At 41.2% G+C, this 20,050-nt stretch overlaps 1 protein-coding gene across 1 annotated transcript in view; it reads left to right on the top strand.

The window, feature by feature from the left end:
• The window catches only part of fgd (faciogenital dysplasia), a 60,663-nt gene extending 41,602 nt beyond the window's left edge, over positions 1 to 19,061 (top strand). Inside the window, exons 5-19 of the mRNA XM_080496170.1 lie at positions 2,860 to 2,949; positions 5,390 to 5,526; positions 6,582 to 6,738; positions 6,923 to 7,061; positions 8,725 to 8,783; positions 9,453 to 9,599; positions 9,695 to 9,787; positions 9,875 to 9,954; positions 10,892 to 10,922; positions 12,040 to 12,144; positions 13,229 to 13,273; positions 14,699 to 14,800; positions 14,922 to 15,050; positions 15,818 to 15,958; positions 17,101 to 19,061. Of these exons, the coding sequence (XP_080352296.1) occupies positions 2,860 to 2,949; positions 5,390 to 5,526; positions 6,582 to 6,738; positions 6,923 to 7,061; positions 8,725 to 8,783; positions 9,453 to 9,599; positions 9,695 to 9,787; positions 9,875 to 9,954; positions 10,892 to 10,922; positions 12,040 to 12,144; positions 13,229 to 13,273; positions 14,699 to 14,800; positions 14,922 to 15,050; positions 15,818 to 15,958; positions 17,101 to 17,349 (1,704 nt within the window). The 3' untranslated portion in view covers positions 17,350 to 19,061. The remainder of the gene's footprint in view (positions 1 to 2,859; positions 2,950 to 5,389; positions 5,527 to 6,581; positions 6,739 to 6,922; positions 7,062 to 8,724; positions 8,784 to 9,452; positions 9,600 to 9,694; positions 9,788 to 9,874; positions 9,955 to 10,891; positions 10,923 to 12,039; positions 12,145 to 13,228; positions 13,274 to 14,698; positions 14,801 to 14,921; positions 15,051 to 15,817; positions 15,959 to 17,100) is intronic.
• The last annotated feature ends 989 nt before the right edge of the window (positions 19,062 to 20,050 follow it).

Genomic DNA, 20,050 nt, shown 5'->3' with positions numbered 1-20,050 from the left:
GCTCTAAATTGTCCAAAAGTTTGAGTGTGTGTCTCTATGTTCCCTGTGATGGACTTGCAACCTGTGCAGGGGGTCACATTCCTCTCACATATTGTCCCCTGGCATTATCTCCAGCCCCTGGCGACTCTAAGGTCAATAAAGCTGGTACAGAAGATGAGTGGATGTTTAATTTGAGCACAGCCTGCACCTACAAACGCCCAGACTGCCCTCCTTATAATGGAAAAAAGTAGCGTGTGTCTATTATTATCTCAGCCTGAGTGAGCACTTTCAAAGAATACTTCTGCATGAAACGTTAGACAATATTATAGCCTCAATTTTCTGGTTACATCTGACTGCCTTGTATCTAAAAGCGGCTCCTGACATAAAAGGATAAATACCTGACAGATAAGCAGTAAGAGGAGCTTGTGTTTGCTGGATGAAAGAGTCTGCAGACAGGAATCTTTCCACAGCTGAGCTGCAGATTCTATTTTCTCTTGTCTTTCGTCTTGAGTATTGATTGTAAACACCACGGCTGATTCTCTTCCTGGTGAAGTTTGTGTTTCCTTGACTTCACACTTTCCATGTAAAAGCATAAAGGCTTGAAGAGATAAAACTGTGGCAAGTGAAAGGAACTGCAAAGTTTTGTTTAGCTTTTGTTTGCAGGAAACAATATACTTTGATATTTTTAATGCAGTAAAACACACCCATATCTCATGCACGCACACACACACACACACACACACACACACACACACACACACACACACACACACACACACGCACACACACACACGTCACACAAACACGCAGCCGTCGCCCACACCCACAGCCTTATGGGGAAAAGTATCTCCGCTCTTCAATGCTTCCTGATCCCACCACTGTTGTGTAGAGGAAGGGTGCGTTGTTGGGTATGTGTATTTGTGTGCACTTGTTAATCTCTCCGTGTCAATGTGAACTCAAGCTGACATATTAATGGCTACATAATGACAAGTTTTTTCTTCACGGAGGATGTGGGTATTACAGTGATGGTTGCTGCACACAAGGAGGACTGAAGCCTGATTTTCTTTTTTTCTTTTTCTGCTGACTGTGTATCACTCGCTCTGCAAACAATGACGCATTTGAGCCTGACTTGTTACTGTGGCGTCTTGTACTGGCTGATAGAGGCTTGACTTTCTTACGGCGGTAGTTATCACTTTCCGTGTGAACAAATTGCATGTGTGTTTGTGTGTGTGTGAGAGACGGCGGTTGTGAAAGCCACAATGTTGCGATAGGCTAAATGCCTCTTGACATCACTGTGTTGTGTCTCTGACACTGGGAGGAATCTCATCAGCAGCCTCATTTGTTTGTGTTTACTTAAACATTTTTCAGCCCCACTAAGTGAGTGTAGGAGAAAGATTTCCAGCCTCAGTGGTGCTGCAATATATCAAATCAGTTTCATAAGTTTCTACTTGTAAACTAAACAAGACATAAATGGAGCCTTCATTTTTACGGTAATCCGCTCTGGATGGAAGCTGCAGCCACAAAACATAACACAGCTGCCTTCTGCAATATCATCCAAACACTTTTTAAAAACTCATTTTTCTTCAAAAAGTGAAATTACTAAGTTGAAAAGTTACAACGAGTAGTCTCCTTCCATCGTTTCGCTGCAACCTTCAATTTGCAGAGTCTGGAGACACTGGGTCTAAGACGGGTAATGCCCTCAGACATCAGTCACAACTCAGGAAAAAAAAAGAGAGACAAACTATTCCAGAACGGTTTGTGAAGCGCGCAGACGCTTATTAATTTCGAGCTCCAACGTCTAACAGAGTGGAAAGTTTTACACGTATAGTTCTTCACATCAACAAACATTGGCGACGCAACAAAGGCAGAAAACGAGCAATTGTAATTTGAAAAGATTAACAAGATGAAAACATAAAAGCATTGTTCACAAAATGTAAACAGTGAAATCTAATCCCATGTTGTCTTAACCTGGGATTAAAGGTGACCTCAGGGAAAATGTGCAGATGGGCGTGGAAACGTTTCTTCTCTATTCACAGGTAAAGTCAAACATCCAGGTGAAGAAACCACAATCAAACAAAAAGTCGGACTAATATTCAGCATCTCTGTGTGTGGTTGACCTGACTTACTTTTATTACACAGGAAGCTTCAGTTCACTGTTTAACCCCGTAGAAAATTACCGTTCAAAACATTGCACAATAAATAAACTAAAGCGGCTAGATGTGAGCCATTTTTACCCAACTGAATTAACCCACCCGTCGCAACTTGGATATGAACATGGGTAAACCCACATTTATTCAAATTGACCTTGTGGTTGCTGAAATATATTCATTTCACTTTGAGTGTATAATTTTCAAGCAGAAGCCCACGTAGATAGGCTTAGTATTCTCTTGTCAAAGAGGAAGAATCCCTGCATAATGTGACTTTATGTTTTGGTTGACTGTAGTGAGTTTCTGGTGGCTGCGGCTCAGGTTGCAGGTTGTTAAACTATCCCAGTGTTTGGTTTCCCCCTGTATGTTTGTTGAAGTGTGCTGAGGCAAGACGGACGTCTTAATTTGCTTCCAACAGTGGGTGACGGGTGAAAAAGTGCAATACTATACATAGAAGGGAAGTCTGTTTACCATTTTGTATGACTTTCGATCATCTTATTGTCTTAAAATAGATCAAAACAGTGGAAACATTGTTAGTTTCTATTGATATTATCACTTTTCCAGATCATTGCTGACACTAAAGGCATCATTTTTCTTGATACCTGATAGTTGAAATGTCTTAAATACTTAAAGGATGAGTCACATCCTGGGGCAGTGTTTGTATTTATCTTTGCTTTCCTGCCTCAGATGTAGTCACTGATGTGTGTGTGTGTGTTTCTGTGTTTCTCCTCAGTGCTCAGAGGCTCAGAAGCTGCTGAATATTGCCAAAGAGCTCCTCCACACTGAAGAGGCCTACGTAAAAAGACTGAACCTCCTCGACCAGGTAACATTTCATGAGAGTTCAAATGCCCGTGTGTGTGTGTGTGTGTGTGTGTGTGTGTGTGTGTGTGTGTGTGTGTGTGTGTGTGTGTGTGTGTGTGTGTGTGTGTGTGTGTGTGTGTGTGTGTGTGTGTGTGTGTGTGTGTGTGTGTGTGTGTGTGTGTGTGTGTGTGTGTGTTTTTTTTGTGTTAATTCCTCTAGTTCAGATTTCAATCACCAGAGTGTGCCAGTGTTGCGAGTGATTAAGATCAGGACTGACCTGGATTAAAACTGGCACTGTGATCCGGTGCACAATCACCCTGTGCTGGCTGGATTACTCAGTGTTTGCATGATCTTGTTGGGAACATTTGTTTGTGTGCATGTAGGTTAAATTTATAGGTTATATTTATACTCGGGTATGAAAAAAACAAAAACAAAACTGAACTCGCAGAATAGCTGTGTGTCTATTAAGGGATTGCCATCTATATATGGGTATGTGTAGCACCACCATCCCCTCACAGTGCTCTGAATTTCTGGGTAATTCCTGCATCGTTCTTTTGTTTTTTTATTCAAAAGCTTCTTATAAAGATAGTTTAGGCTTTAAGCCAGCTTTGTTTTTTTTAAGATTATACTAAAATGACCTATCAGTGCTATTTTTAGTCTTCTCCATCTATTAAAAGGATATTAACAATACAAAGACACGATGGAAATGATAAACCCGGCATTATAAATCTCTATGATGCTCTCAGTGAATGTATGTATTATGTTTACATCAATCTGTATTGTTACAACGATGTGAAGACAAAATTGGTGAAGCTGTATAAAGGTACATAAACAGTTTAGGAGTGTAAATGTTTTTGAAGGAGTTTATCTCCACTCAAGCTCTGGTTAACACTCTTGATTCATTTTTTGTTCATCTTTAAAGTATTTGAAGATAACATATAATGCCTTTACCAGACTGTGTGTTTACAACTACATACTACTTCCCTGTTCAGCCACAAGACATTGACTTTCATGTGATGATGAACCATAGTACATACACATCATAGTATTCTCTAATGTGCCATGGCACCTCAGTATTGTTAGCACGGTGTATCCTATTTCTGATGGAAGAGCAAACTCTTGACAGCACTTTGAATGCACTGTGGTATTTTTTTACAAGGGTTGGACAATGGATCAAAAATCACTGTATCATTGGCATGGGCAAAATACATATCGTATAAAAATGAACTGTGATACATTATGTTTTCGCGCATTCATTCTCTACAAATTGAAAACGAAAAATCAAGTGTGAATAATCACAATTAATTCACAAAAGGTTTGCTGTTTCACTTGTTCAAAACGATCAGTAAACTGTACTAATTAAATTTATAATTGAATCATAATTAATACGGGACCAAGAAAAAAAAAGGATTTGCTCTGCTTCTGAAATGCTGCTGCAGATGAACAAATACAACAGTGGTCCAGTCACAGCTGGAGTAAATTACATATGAAATAGATTAACATAATCTCCTGAAGTATTTCTATTTCTATAATCAGAGTTTTCCTGTATATTGTTGACAAGAGCTACAGAGAAGAGTATATTCTTATGGTATAGTAAACAGTAGTATGGTATTGCTGGTGTTCATAGTTCTTTTTTTCTATCTGTGGCATATTCTAACTTCACACATTCCGGTAAGACTTCGCTCCAGGTGGTTGAGTCCTCTTCCTCTTTGTTCACTACATGTGGGGGCAGTGATACAAAGATGTCCTATCGCAGAGCAGCTTTGGTTCATTTGCTCCTGAGAGAAGAGAAACCTCACACCTAACTTCCTGTTTTTGTCTTGCAACTTTCATGTGCCAAAATTGTTTCCATGGAAACGGTGGTGCCTGGTCATTGTTGTGACCGGTGAAGAAGCAAAATGGTTTTACAGATAAGATTTACAGTCAATCAAGATAACCCTGATACTGACGTTGACATTTAATATCAGAACGCATGTTGTTTATCCAGCAAGGTGACAAACAGCAGCATATTAAATGTGATGATTCGTCGTGTCTTTTATCACGAGATAAAGCCTCTTATTGAAAGATGAGCTCTGAGCACCTGTGATCGTCTGTCGGCATAATTTTAGGCTCTTTCTGAAATGACACGTGATGAATCAAGAGCAGTAATTGCAGCCCCAGAGTACTATTACTTTTTTCAGCGTTCAGTGACATATTGCTGCTACACCAGCCAAATTGAGCTGAACGAGTTTCCTCAGTCACATTTTTTTTTGGATTCTGTGATGTTTGTAGGATTAACACATGGACATGCCGGTCATGCATAAACAGTCTAAACTCTGCTGAATAAATATAGTTGTATATATAAATTACAAATATGCTACAACCTGGACTTTCCGCTGTTTACAAACCTGCTCTTTCAGTCGAAGCCAGCCTGGGTGTGTGCTTGCTTGTTCATCGTGCACCGCTGTTTGTTTCCTCTGCAGGTATTTTGCACTAAGCTCACAGAGGCTGGTATCCCTCAGGACGTCATTACCGGGATCTTCTCCAACATCTCCTCCATCTACTGCTTCCACGATAAGTTCCTGCTCCCTGAGCTCAAGACGCGGATTACTGGAGAATGGTGAGGAGTAAACATCGTCGAGGAACAGTGCGAAGATATTCTAGAGATGATTTGGTGATCATTCAAGCCGTCGGAGCGTTTGATTCTAAAGATAGCTGGACAGTAATGGCGGAGGGGGCATCGCTGTCGGGTTCACATTGTAGAAGGTTGCGCATGTCGAGAGTTGCTGAACGGGAGCGTTTTCTGCCTTTTTGTCTCCGTAAGCAAGAACTTTACCTTAGTAGTGTGATATTGTGCCAACATCAGCCACCCTCGGTGGATAATGACTCCTCTGGAGAGCCGTGTTTAGGGAAATCACCTGTCATGTCAAGAATCCTCTTGCATTATTTTCTGGAAACTCGTTTAATTTTGGGGGGCTCAGAGAGAAGCAATTACTGGAAAAAATAAAAATAAAAAAACAGGCAAACAGCAAGTCAGGAAAGCCCACCACAGGAAGAAACTTCCAACAGGGATTCATTTTTGATGTGCTTTGAATATAATTTCCTGATTTTTCGTAACTTATGTACCTTTGGTTGTGTTGTTTAATGGCGCTGGTGATGGAGCCTGTGTGACTGATGGAAATGAAAGCTGTGCCATGAATTGTCAAGAGAAAACATCTAATTTAATCAGCTAAAACAAATCGTTTAATTACCAGTTTCACTGTCAATGTGAAAAAAAAGTACAAAGATTTAATCTCCCAGCAGGCTTTGCAGCATTTCCTCTCAAGCGGTGAGTCATGGCGTCAGATTAGCATGTGAGTTCATGCACAAGTACAGGTTCAGGTTTCATTTGCGGCTTTAATGTTATAATAGATCAAACAAAGCTTCAATTGAAATTCAGACTTGCTGTAAAAATGAAAAAAAAAAAAATCTGTTATTTTGAAGGTGATTCAAGTACGCAAAACTCTACGTGCAATTACCAGAATCCTCCCAAAGTTCACAAACGTGAATTTGAGACTATTACATGAATCTAAATTACCTTCACCACTAGTGAAGAGTAGTGTACATAGTGAGTGAGTGGTACTGTACATAGAGCAGAGGCCAAATCATCCTGAGTTCTTGTGGTTTTTCTTGCAGGGACTCCAACCCTCGTATTGGAGACATTCTCCAGAAACTGGCTCCGTTCATGAAGATGTACGGAGAATATGTGAAGAACTTTGACCGTGCCATGGACCTGGTCAACACCTGGACACAGAGGTCCTCACAGTTCAAGAGCGTCGTCCAGAACATACAGGTTTGTATCCAGGTTCTTTATTTTTGAAGAGGTTGACCCATTCTTTCAAGCTGTGGTCTTGAAATTGATTATCTGTATATTCTGATAGATTACCAATGGCTTTGTTTTTACTTTCCTCACGATCAGTCAATTTAAATCATATTTTCTGTTGTGTGTGTGTGTCTGTGTGTGTTGGACCCTCCAGAAGCAGGATGTGTGTGGGAACCTGACGTTGCAGCATCACATGCTGGAGCCGGTCCAGAGGATCCCTCGCTACGAGATGCTGCTCAAAGACTACCTGAAGAAGCTGCCTGACGACGCCCTGGACCGAAAAGACGCAGAGAGTGAGACATTAAACACAGTTTCTACTGCAAAACACTCACAATGTAACACTACTATCGAATAATTAAAGATCCACAACTGAGTGAAATACTCAGTACAGAGTCTTTGTACTTCAGCTCATAGATTTCCTTTTGAATAATAATGTAATGATGTAATATATAGAAGTAATATTGGATACATAAACCAGTGATTATATAGTTACTGAGGCCAGATGAAAATGAATGGAAGACACTGAAGCCGTTTAAGTAAAGGTCACGCGCTTGTATTTCAATAACATCTATGAAGCATTTAAAGGTCAGGGAGGAATTCTGAAATAGTAAGTAAGTAAGTGACATTTCCAAAAAGCATTAATTAAACATGAAGGGTGTTTTTTATTGTGTTTTTTTGTTTTGGGATCGGGGACAGACATAAACGCTGCCCCCGATGATCGGAGCTTCTGTTCGTGCTGCAAATGTTCCCATTTCCCTCCAGACAGTCTGGAAGTCACGTAACCCAGTCCAGCGGCCAGAACGAACCCAAAGTTCACTTCACATTGTGTCGTTCACATTTAGCAGGTCAAACCGAGCTGCTGTGCTTTCAGTCTGCGCGGCTTAAACCCGTCAGAGAGCCACTCCGTGACTTTTCACCTACATTATATTATGATTCATGAGGCACACAGCGTACCATGAATCACATTTTTAGATTAGTGTCATACTGCCGTGTGGTAGATTGGGTCGCTTAAGGTCACATTTTAGGATTGTGTGAGATTAGGACTTTCTCTTTTATGTATTATTCATATTTTTCTTGCTTATGCTATCTTTTTATGCTCTTATTGTCTTTTTTGTTAAATATTTCATGTGCCATGTTTATTTGATGATATTAAGATCATCATTGGCTCCTTATCTCTTTTTTGTTTTCATCAGTTCTGTCCTCATTTTCACAAAACCTGAATTCAACTTTGTTGACTTTCTGTTTGCTACTGATAAATACGCCATCATCCAAAACCATGAGATTCGAGTAGTTGTTTAACCAAAACTGCATTGAAATGAATGTATTTGACATAAATTTGATATATATTTTATATTCACGACAGAAATTTATCCTAATTTATTTTAATTGAAAGTTGTAAAAGCGCCATGAAATGTAAGAAACTCTCCACTCGTGTATCCTGAAGATAATGGCAAGATATTCATCTCTTCCCGTTAAAAGGATGTTTGAGCGATTTCGTCACTTGAAAATAGGTGTCGGTTTGGTCTTGAAACGGATTACATCTTTTACGTCCTCCCACATGTCTGCGTCGGTCTCGCTAAGCCGTGACCTCACCACGCTGCTGCATTGTTTGGAGTCCGTGGAAAAGCTTCTCTCATCCACTGCTGCTTTGGCCTCATTTCACCGTCTGTACGTCTCTTCTGTTTATGTAGGTTATGATTAAGATGGCTGACTCAGGTGCTCGCAGGCAGAGTCGCCGGCTCGAAGCCAGGCCAACGCACGCACTGCTTAATGTTCACAGCGTGCAACGTTTAGTTTTTGAGTTTGTTATATTCATAGACCTTGATTTCTGAAGCCCCGCTGGGGTTTATCTTTTCTGTCTTTATATGAAGAGGAGTAAAATATCGGTTTATCAGTATGAAAAGTATCTTACATTTGTGTTTTCCAATTTTGATAAGCTGTGTGTGTGTATTACAGAGGCACTGGAGCTAATATCTACTGCAGCCAACCACTCCAATGCAGCAATCAGGAAAATGGTAAGATGGCTTTCGACGATCGAGCTGCGTAAGAGCTCAGCTAATGTGTTACCCAACGAGTGGCTGATGCCGTACCGTCAGTCAGCACGGTTGCATTAGTGCAGACAGGAAGCTGCTGTTTCCTGCCTCCAGTTTCGCAGTTCACAAAAATGTCTCCCTCTGTCAGACTCATCCGCTGCATCTCTTTCCTCTCGCCTGAAACCGTAGCCCTCACATCCTTTAAACGACTTCAGCTCGCAAATTGTGTCAATGAATCGATGAAGAAACACAATCTACACTCTCTGCCTTGCTGGGAAAAGTCATGAATGAGTTTGCAATAAAGTAAGACCCAGTGGTAGAGTTTAGCTGAGGCAAGGGAAGGCAGCTTCACTTGCAGTTCAAAGGGATTTATATGAGCAGGCATGAGACATGTGAATAAAAACAAGGAAATATAAACAGAAAACATCGAAGCAATGAAAAGAGTTACATTTTGCTGTCTTTACTGACAGGCAGCTGCAGACAAAGAAAAAATTAAAGAACTTCGGACATGTAGTGGATTTATTTCTGGGAGTTTGTTCCAAAAGTGGATGTTAATCAGTAATATTCAGCCGATTGTAACGCAATAGTGCTTTTTTTTTTCTGCGATAAAGTTGCTCAGGCTTGAATCTTCTGTCGCTTATTGTTTCTCAGGAGAAGATGCACAAGCTGCTGGAGGTGTACGAGCGGCTCGGAGGAGAAGAGGACATCGTTAACCCGGCCAATGAGCTCATCAAAGAAGGACATATTAAAAAGATGTCAGCAAAAAACGGAACAGCACAAGACCGATACCTCTACTTGGTGAGGCCATCGCTTTTCCAAGTGGAAGGGTTTTCTTAAAGCGCATTTTACGACCGCCATGCGTCATCTGCTATGCCTCTGTCTCAAATCTGCAGTTCAACAATATGGTGCTATACTGTGTGCCTAAACTCCGACTGATGGGGCAGAAGTTCAGCGTCAGGGAGCGAATAGACATCGCCGGCATGGAGGTACCCTGCAAGTTCTTCTTGTAAGATTTAAAACCAAGTTTATTCATTCCGCTTGAAAATATAATTTCCTCTGCTTCTTCACCTCAGGTGCAGGAGAATGTGAAGCAGAACCTTCCCCACACGTTTGCCATCATCGGTAAACAACGCTCACTGGAACTGCAAGCCAGGTAAAGACAATTAAATCACACACACACACACACACACACAATCAATCATTTATATACAGTGAGATTTATTGATTCGCTGTAGAAACAATAGTCTGATATTCCATGATCAAAAGTCTTCATGTGACACTAACTAAAATATGAGTAAATGTATTTTAACTCTCATGTGAAATTATAGGATGTATCAAAACTTAACGTTACTAAATATATAAATATATCCTCATTACATGACAGTTATATAATCAACTCCCATGTGAAGTGGTGTAAATGTTGCCACAATCACACATATAGAAAAAACATTGTAGTTAAAATCTCACATTAGTGAGTGCTACTGTATCGCAATACAGTGTTACAGTTGTATTGTCTCTCATTTTTGAAGGATCAAGGATCTAATTTTTAAGATGAGCGTCCTCCGTTGTGTTATTATGTTGTTATGGCGTGCTATTCTACAAAATATAACACATCACAATTATTAGCACATGCATTTCTTCCTGTATTTGAATATTTCCTTCAGTTTATTATTCTTAATTTAACAGAAAACCAAAAGATCCACAAGTTATCAGGGATGATCATTTGCCCAGTGAAGGATTAACCATACCTTAATAAAATGTACATGTAATGCCATGAGATTTTGTTTCACGTCATTCGTAATAGTTTGATCTTACAATTTCTTTTATCAAAATATTTATCATGATGACCTCCTCAGCAGTGACACTGTCACCAAACTCTCTTATTTATACCAGTAATGCATTAAAGACACGACTGTGATCAATATAGGCTCTTTACTTTTATGCTCAGGATTCAAGCATTGAATTTGCGCTGTTACTATTTATTGTCTAGTAATTCTACTCTGCGATTATTTAAAAAGCCTTACTTTATTGTGTTTGCCTGTTTATTTTTTTAGATTGTCGTATCTCATAATGTGTCGTTTGATTCACAGGACAGCTGAGGAGAAAGAAGACTGGATTCAGGCAAGCATCTCTCACACACACGCACACACACACACACACACACACACACACACACACACACACGCACACAATTATCATCATGACAGAATTACGCACGGTCAGCATTTTGGGGCTCCAGCCTTTGGTCGTTCTGCTTTATTAGAGGGTGGAATTAGAGAAAGGTTTCCACCACCCACCCACTCGGGGTTGGAGTGCTATTCTCTAATAAAGCGCCTCATTATTGCTCATTTAGCCCATTAAAGCAGAGTAAAGCTGATTAAAACATTTTGCATGCTGGGTGAGCATATCACAGAGGCAGCTTTGAAAGGCTTTTCTGTGTTCTCAGCCGGTATGTAAGCACGAGAGACGGGCTGAAATAAGAAGTAGCGTTCCAAAAGTTGATGAAGAATGGAATGCAAAGAGGAGAAGAAACTTTTTTCCTGCACTAATGTAGGTTATTGGACTCTGTGGACTCATAACGGAAGCAGGACAACTTTTTGAGTTTTGAACTTGTGCAAAAAAAGATCTCTTTGTCTCTTTTTCAAGTGAAGGTGTTCAGATCCATTTAGTTTCTTTCTATTTAAAACTAAAACCGATTTGAACAAGGAACGTATGAGAAATAAAAACAGTTTTATTAAAAGCCATGTTATGGCGGGATGCAGGTATGAAAGAATAAATAGAATTTGAAGAAATATAACAAATCAAGCAGGGATCAGATAACTCCCACTATTCTTGTTATGAGGTGTATTCTTAATAAAACCATCAGATGTTCAAAGTGTGAGGTGGGCCTCCCCTCTCCTGGGGGGCAAAAGAGAGATTCAGCAGTAGGAATAATCAGGAGATTAGGGGAATAGTCTTTTTCCAGCATATTTATTTTTTCCATTTTAAATGCGGAGATAAAAAACCCCCACCATGATGTCATTAAATAAACGAGGCTAAATGTGTTTATTTTATCAAAACACACATTTCTAACTGAATTTACTGTGTAATGGCGAGAAATTAAATGACATAATGAGCCTTTAGTGAAATCACAGATACGACGTTCCCGACCACAATCGTCGACATTAATAATCTTTATTTCCTTCTCTCAATTCTTCTTCCTTCCTGCTCTGTCTCCGGAACTTCTTCCCCCTCTCAGGTGATCCGAGCCACCATCGAACGACACAAGCAAAACAGCGAGACGTTCAATAAAGCTTTCAACAGCTCCTTCTCCCGGGAGGACGACCATCTGCCCGAGTCGCCGGTCAGTCACTCACTTCATCGATCAGTGTGTGGGCAGGTCATCCTGTGCTATGAATCATGGGACACTTAGCGGTACCCCCAGACGACTCCGTCATAGCCTGGCCTTTGTGCGCCTGCACGGCTCTCCATCTACGGACGTGGTTGTACTGTACAGAAAAAGAAAAAAAAAAAAAAAAGAAGAAAAACACCACACACACATGAAGAATGTCTTTATTTCCACATGTAGGGTCTCTTCCGCTCTCCGTCCGCTCTCATGACCGAATAGGGAAAGCCCAGGTCTTAAGTGTATACAAAAACTATTATGGATCTCTTTTGACCCACTTTGGGCTGTATGTGGCTGGACCCCCGCCAAGTGACACAAAACTGAGGGCCACATTCAGAAGCTCCAGCCTGACACCTAGTGGTGGAGGGAGTAGAGTGCAGGAGGAAGAATCTGGAAAAACAATCTTTATTCAGCAGACATATTCAGCAGACGAGGACTTTGTTTTGGAGTTTTTGAGCAGATTCGATATAAAATAGAATATGGAGCTTTGTGAAATCTGAGAAAAATAGAATAACATGATTGAAGTGAATAAACAGAAAGAAAGAAAGAATAGTTACACGTATTCACATATACAAGTAGAACTAAAAGAAATATTTCATCTAGATTTTTGGATTTTTCTTCTTCTTTGCCACTTTCTATTCATTTGAGCCACCTGTGTTTTTACCCCCCCCCCCCCCCCCCCCCGTTTACGTCTCCATACAGTGGTGTCGCATTTTTCTCTCTGACTGACAAAAGGAAAGTTCATGTTATAAAATCTGATTCAGTTGCATCCAGTCTGTTCTGAGTTTAACTCTTGGATTTATGGCAGTTTGCTTTATTTTGTTGTAAGTTATATTACGTGGAGGAGCGAGTCAGGGTTTGCAAACTTTTGTAGCTGTACCCAGAGTCATTAAAAAAAAAAAAAAGTGTCAAAATGCAACATTTTGAAGAGAATTAATGTCTCACTCAAAAGACTCAATCCCCCAAAAAATCCTGACTTGCTGTATGATGACCTGCATGGCAGTGCATCCTGTTGACCCGTTTGTGTTTTTTATTTTCTCAGGGTCCCTGGTCCAACATGGACTCTGATATGGAAAAACATGAGAGGGTAAGATCTTAAAGTAACTTATATGCACCGACTGCCTTAAATTGCCCCTAAAATCCTTTCTCTCATCTCTGGAGTTGTAATTTTTCTTTCTGTATACACTGAAATCTTCTAAAAAAAAATGACATTTTGAAGGCCATCCAGTGGTTAAATGGGTTTTAACTGGATCATTTGAAACACTGAATTGGTGTCGCTCAGGAAACAATCAGTTCATCAAAGCTGGTTTTTGAATTTGAATTGATTTCATATTTCTTATTCAGACTGTGTCTGTGCGTGATCAGCTTTGATTTAATGACTAATTTTGTCTGTTTTGTGATTCTCGATGAATGAGATTTTGTAATTGTCCAGAATGCAGCCGCACATATCTCAGCCAAATCACTTTTCATCATTTTTTTTTTTTTACTGAAACAAAGCATCTGCTGCTGAGTGAACGGCTTTATGTTGCTTCCAGTCATCCTCAGTCTCCTGGTTCACTCTGGAGTTTCATCTGAACTAATTTTATTGTGCAAATGTGTGGTGATTTGTTCAACATTCAAATGTGTGGCATTATTCAGCAATTGCTGCTGCAAAAAAAATTACTTCTGATGTTTTGTTGCTATAATTTGCTTTGATTAAAATGTTCCGAGTGCAGCCGTTGTTTTCAGTTAATGAGTTTGATTTGTGCTCTTTACAAAAATCAGCAGCACTCAGTGCAGAAAAAAAGCAGGATACTTGGCCTTTTATTAATTTAGTTAATATTTAAACTAATAGGAACACAGAGCTGTAGCTTGTTTTTGTGGCCACAACGGTGGCTGTTGGTTCACAAAAAACAAAACAAAAAAGATTTCATATAATACTTTTTTTTTCTTAACAAAAGTCGTGTGTATTGTTGAGTTTTTTTGCTTACTGTGGGAAGTAGCAGCCTCCTTGTTGGCGCTAGAATTGACTCAACAGAATGCTTATCCAATCAATTATATGAAAGCAGATTAAATAATAGGATATTGCAATAGTTTGTATAGGTTTGTTCTTGATTTGTGATATTTGTTTGCAGAAACTATAGCAAAGTAATGATTTGATTAGATAATAGTTTACGTGTCGTCGCCCCTTTAAGGCCTAATGTATGACCCCTGAGGTAAAGCGGGTCAGAGGAGGAAGCACAACAGTCTTGTTGTTTATGTATTAATTATCACCAAATCAGTTTCATCAACTTTCACATAGTAAAAATTTCAGTGACAGTTGATCTGCGGTCACCTCCACTATTCCCTCTGGCATGAGTTCCAAAGTTTTGAATTGAGGCGACAACAATACTATAAGTTTTATATGCACACACGTTAGGACGAAAAAAAATCCTTCTTTTCACTGTAGAAATGGAAGGAAAAAAAAACACATTGAAAAATAAATGCCTGGAATGACATCTGACTCCTGTTTTTTTCTTTCTTTCTTTCCCAGAAAAGTTCTCGTAAAAAGGAAAAAGAGAAGCAGACGTGTAAAGGCTGCAACGAAAGCTTCAACTTCACCAAGCGCAAACATCACTGCAAGTCCTGTGGAGCGGTGAGCACAGATGGATGGGGGGGGGGTCTGGCCACTGTTGAGGGGAAATGTAGCAGCAAGGACACACGTGGAAATACATTTCAAACAATCAAACTGTCTCTCGCTCTCCCTCCTCCTGCAGGCCATCTGTGCAAAGTGTTCAAAGACCTTGGACAACAAAACGAGCCGAGTGTGCCCCGAGTGTTTTGAAGCCAGCCTCAGCCTGGAGAATCTCTGCACTGGTGAGCAGAGGAAAAAAGCAGCGCCTGAGGTGAGACACACTGGTTGAGACACTTCTAGACACACCCCCTGAACAGCGTGTGCATACGTTTGTTTTTCCTGCTTTGATCCGTGCCAGTCCAGTGACGCTGATGTTTCAGTCCTCAGGCCACACTGCAGGCAAAGAAGAAAGACACATCAGTGTTTCCTGAGTCCAACTCTGTTGTTTTTTGTTTTTTTTAAGTCACTCAACACACATTCTGTCCACGTGCATTCATGAATACAAACACATTCTCATTGACTCATCGCCTAATCTCGCGACTAATATTATAATGAGATGTCAGGAGGACCAGCCGTCTCTGCTGACTCCGCAGTCCGCCGACTTCAGGTGTCTGTACCTCCGTCTGTCTGCAGGTGGATCTACCGTTCTAGTGACTCACTGCTAAGCCGGCCAGCGGACGTTGATCTGATGTGTTTATTTATAGACGGGGTGGGGGGGGGGGGGGTTTGAGAATTCTCATGTGGTGACGATTAAGGTCAGATCCACATGTCTTCACAACAGGGTCACGGCTGCAGTTGTGATCAGTGGCCACGAGAGGGCGCTCTTAGCCGCGCAAGAGTCAGACGGGGCCAGAAGCAGCTTTGAACACCTGTCCATATACAAATCTCACTGTGTCCTACATCGTTGTTACATAATAGTGTGAATATGCGCTGCCATGTTTGTCGCCACTTTCAAATCCCCAAGATATTCATCGGAGCTTTAGCGAAACGTAGACCTCTGCGAAAATGTTGACCTTTGGCCTTCAATTGTGTTTCTAGAGGCAGACGTCTCTAACGGGGGAGAACTGCCTGCTGTGTGGCCATCTTCACGTGCAGGACAAGGGGAAGAGCTGGAACAAGATGTGGGCGGCCGTCACCAAGGCTGAGCCGCTAGTCTTGTACTTGCAAAGCAGCGGACAGGTAAAAAAAAAAAAAAAAAAGAAAAGTCATTTCACCCTGTATTTTTTAGATATTCAAGTACATATTTTTTACTTGCCTATTTTTAACTCTTTTTTTTTTTTTTTTTTACTTGGCCTGATGCACAATGCATAATAATTATCAACTCCTGTTTTGAGTTCAAAAGGTCACACTTAAGACCACATTACCAGCGAGTTCCACTCCCGTCCTGTATATCTGCTTATCTTCTCCACCTCACTCCGCCCGGCCTCCCTGTATATCCTGTCTGCTTACTGCTGCAGGACATCTGTGCAGAGCCGCTTCTGCCGCTGACACATCACTGACTGTGTGTGTGTGTGTGCGCGTGTGTGTGTGTGTGTCCACGTCCAATCTGTGCCGTGCCACCATCACCAGGCTGGCTGCGCTCTGTAGATCTGGTCCAGGAGGATTTTGTTGTCCTGAATCTCCCTTCAGGTGGAGCAGCGAGCCGGTTTCGGTCTGCACCGAGCGGATGATGTAACTCCTTGAATTTGCCGTAGTTCCTTGAAGTCTTGGCTCTGCATTGAGCAATAAATCTCCTCATAATGTCCCGGGGATGTACAAAACAAGTGGCTCGCATGATGGCTTAGAAAGAAGAAAAAAAGAAAAAAACAACACGCCGTTTTACGTTAGACATTAACAGATTCGTGTATTTTTTTTTTACAGACATTTGAAGAATTCATCAGTAGTTAGATATCTGTTTAAAGGGTTTTCTAGAAAGTGTCTGTCATTCATAGTCCGCTGCACAGAAGGGAAGTCAGTCTGTTAAAAGCCTCTCCGGTTTTCATTTCGAAGACTAATTTTCCAATCCCAATGCAGAAAGCTGCCATTCCAAAGATTAGGATTAATGGGAGTCGAACCAGCATTTCCCGATTATACGGCCAGAAGGAGGGGGAAGGGACAGAGGGGGGCGGGGTTTACTGTACATGTCTGATATACATAGATCGTCCAGCACGTGAAGCAAAAAGCTCACATCTGCAGCTATTTTAATGCCTTTTTTTTCTTCTTCTAGTTTTTAACCAACTGTCTGAACTGTGACTCACTGATGCATCGAAGGCGTTTTCTCGAAACCTGTAACCAGAACACGCCGTTATCTCTTCTCTATTTCCCTTGTGTGTTCGGCGCAGGACTCGAAGGGCTCTCGGGCGGTGCCGCTCCCCGGCTTCGAGGTGAACGCAGTGCCGTCGGGGGCCGCCGAGACGAAGTCCGAGACGAAACACGTGCTCCGGCTCAGCCACACCCATCAGACGTTGCTCCTCGGCGCCCACGACGCTGAACTCCAGGCCAAGTGGCTGGACGTCCTCCTCAAAGCGGCGCGCGGGGAAACGCTCACGGAGACGCCGACAAAACTGAGTGAACACAGGAAGAGCCAGTAGTGGCCATGTTGGAGCCACGGGACTCGCCACCCACCCCCTCCTCCCCCTCCCCCTCCTCCTCCTCCCTCTTCCCTCCCTGTGTATAGAGCACACATTACTTGAATTCACTTTACCTTTGGCACTTTTTTGTTTTGTTTATATTTTCCTTTTTTTAAAGGACCATTCAATCCTTCCTATGCCACTTCAATCTTTATCCTCGACGACCACGTGTATTTCCTCTTCTCTCCGACCACACTCTCAAAGAAGGACGATGCCATCAAGCCACCAATACCACTGGTTAGGATATTTTATTTCTCAGTGTTGTCAACAGCTGGAGCAAAACCTTTCAAGAACTTTTATTTGTAATATAGCTGAAAAAAAGTTGCTTTATGATTTTTTTTTTTTTTATATGAAGTTCCTTGTACATTGTTCAAAGGTGTTGTGAAGCATTAACTCATTATGTGTCTGTCTTTCCCAGACAGTCGATGGTCTTTTCGTGTGTGTGTGTGTGTGTGTGTGTGTGTGTGTGTGTGTGTGTGTGTGTGTGTGTGTGTGTGTGTGTGTGTATGTGTATGTGTGTGTGTGTGTGTGTGTGTGTGTGTGTGTGTGTGTGTGTGTGTGTGTGTGTGTGTGTGTGTGTGTGTCTCTCCTTTTTTTTTTTGATAAGTATTGATTGTTTTAAGTGTAAGAAACCCATCCCGCCTCTCTGATCTCTTCACTCCTGCCGGGGGAACGCAGTGTCGAGTTGGTGGATGTTGTACAGTGTGTAAACTATAGTGATGTAAGGAAACAAAGAAGAAAAAGAAAGACATTTAACTTAAAGACAGAAATGTGTATGTTTGTGGCTGGCCACCTGATGCTCCCACTGTTAGCTCCCCTCTTACAGACTCTCTCTCTCTCTCTCTCTCTCTCTCTCTCTCTCTCTCTCTCTCTCTCTCTCTCTCTCTCTCTCTCTCTCTGTCTCTCTCTCTGTCTCTCTCTCTGTCTCTCTCTCTGTCTCTCTGTCTCTCTCTCTCTCTCTCTCCCCCTCTCTCCCTCCCCCTGTCGTACTTTGGTATTAATTCCCTCTCCATCGTCGTCTTTGGGTCGTGAAACCTCTAATCTAACTGATCCTCCACATTCTCTCTCTCCCGTCGTCGTTTCTCTCGTCCAGCCGAGAGAAATCGGTCCGGATGGAGTCACGTGGCCTCAGATTTGACTTCTCGCTGCAGATTCAGTCTCTCTATATGTCCTCGTGTACACTCGCTAGATTAAATGATTTTTTTTATTTCCCCCCCCCCGTCGTCCATCTCAGCGTAGCGACCGTTAGCCCGCTTCTCTCCCGAAATCGATGTGATGGAAACCAAGTACTGTAAAACTGTTTACTCAGCCTTGCCCCGTTCACCCTGGTCCTATCAGCACCAGCTTTTAACTTAAAAGTAGCAACAAAACAAACTTTAAAAAAAAAAAAACTAAAAAAAAAAACTTTAAAAAAAAAAAGAAGAAGAAAGAAAACTTGTCATTGGATCTCTTTGTGCATGTAAACTCACTCATATTTATGTACCGTACTATGAAATCTTGCCCTTGTCCCTCTTTTTAATGCTCCGGAATTCATGATGTTGTACTGTAAGTGAGCAGAGTCGACATTGAGTGTTTGAGTCATGGATTGTGACACAGTGGAAAAGCAGAGTCAAGCATATCATCAATAAACAGACGTGGGTCTTTCAGTACCACACTGTCCAATAAGATCTCAACATGGCTGGAGTTTCTTTTCATACATTTGTGAGCCGTGACCCCCGCATATTTTTCTCACGCCAACCAGCGTATGCGACGGCGCCAGCAGCTTTACGGCGACATCCAGATTAAATGCAAAGGATTGATGCTTTATCAAGTGTGTAATCTATAATCTAGATTTAATATACTGCCGTTTTAGCTCTTTTCCTTTTTCCTTTACTGGTTTTGTGTTCTCAATATGAGCTGTGTTCGCGGATGTTTTGGTGTTTTGTTTTTGCTCAATTTCATCTTAAAAGAAGAGTTTTCAAATACTAGCAACCTCATCGGGACGATGGGTTTCTTCTACACTGAATTTCTGGACAGTCCTACCAAAAGGAATTATTTACCTGATGGAATCAAGTTTTTCACGTGTGTAATAGTTTCTTTATTCTGTTACAAGCAAAACTTGAGGTGTTTTGTTAAAAAAAAATAATAATTATGAATTCTCACAGGTTTAGGCAGAGAGGAAAATATAAGTACAGTAACACAGTGATGCTCTGAATATACAAATGTTGTACACAGAACTGATTCTGATGTTTGGCCTTGAACCATTAATGTAATTGAATCTTATTTCCCTGCAAACTTGCAAACATTTCTGTTTTGAGTTTCTTGGCAATCCTTTCACATTAAATGTATTAACCGATGGAATGTAAATATTGCAGCACAAATTGCAAATACCAGAAGAAAACCATCTTAATTTCTTAACACTGCAACGGCTCCTGTCCCGCTGTCGCTATGTCAGAATGTGAACATTTGCTCATTCGACCCTGACGATATTTTAGATTTTTCTTATCACCAGATCATCACCACCGCTCAAATACTTTCATGAGCGTGTTTTATGTTACATGCGCCTGCTGGCTCTTTGAACCCTGATAAATACCAAACACCGTGGCAAATCTATTGCTGAGTCATTTCACGTTGAATCAAAGCAAACCCTCAAGACTTCTTGGAAATTCTGTAGTATTTCATG

This window comes from Blennius ocellaris (assembly GCF_963422515.1).
Source record: "Blennius ocellaris genome assembly, chromosome: 5".
In the NCBI taxonomy this organism is placed as follows: Eukaryota; Metazoa; Chordata; class Actinopteri; order Blenniiformes; family Blenniidae; genus Blennius; species Blennius ocellaris.
This window is presented reverse-complemented; position numbering and strand designations above follow the sequence as displayed.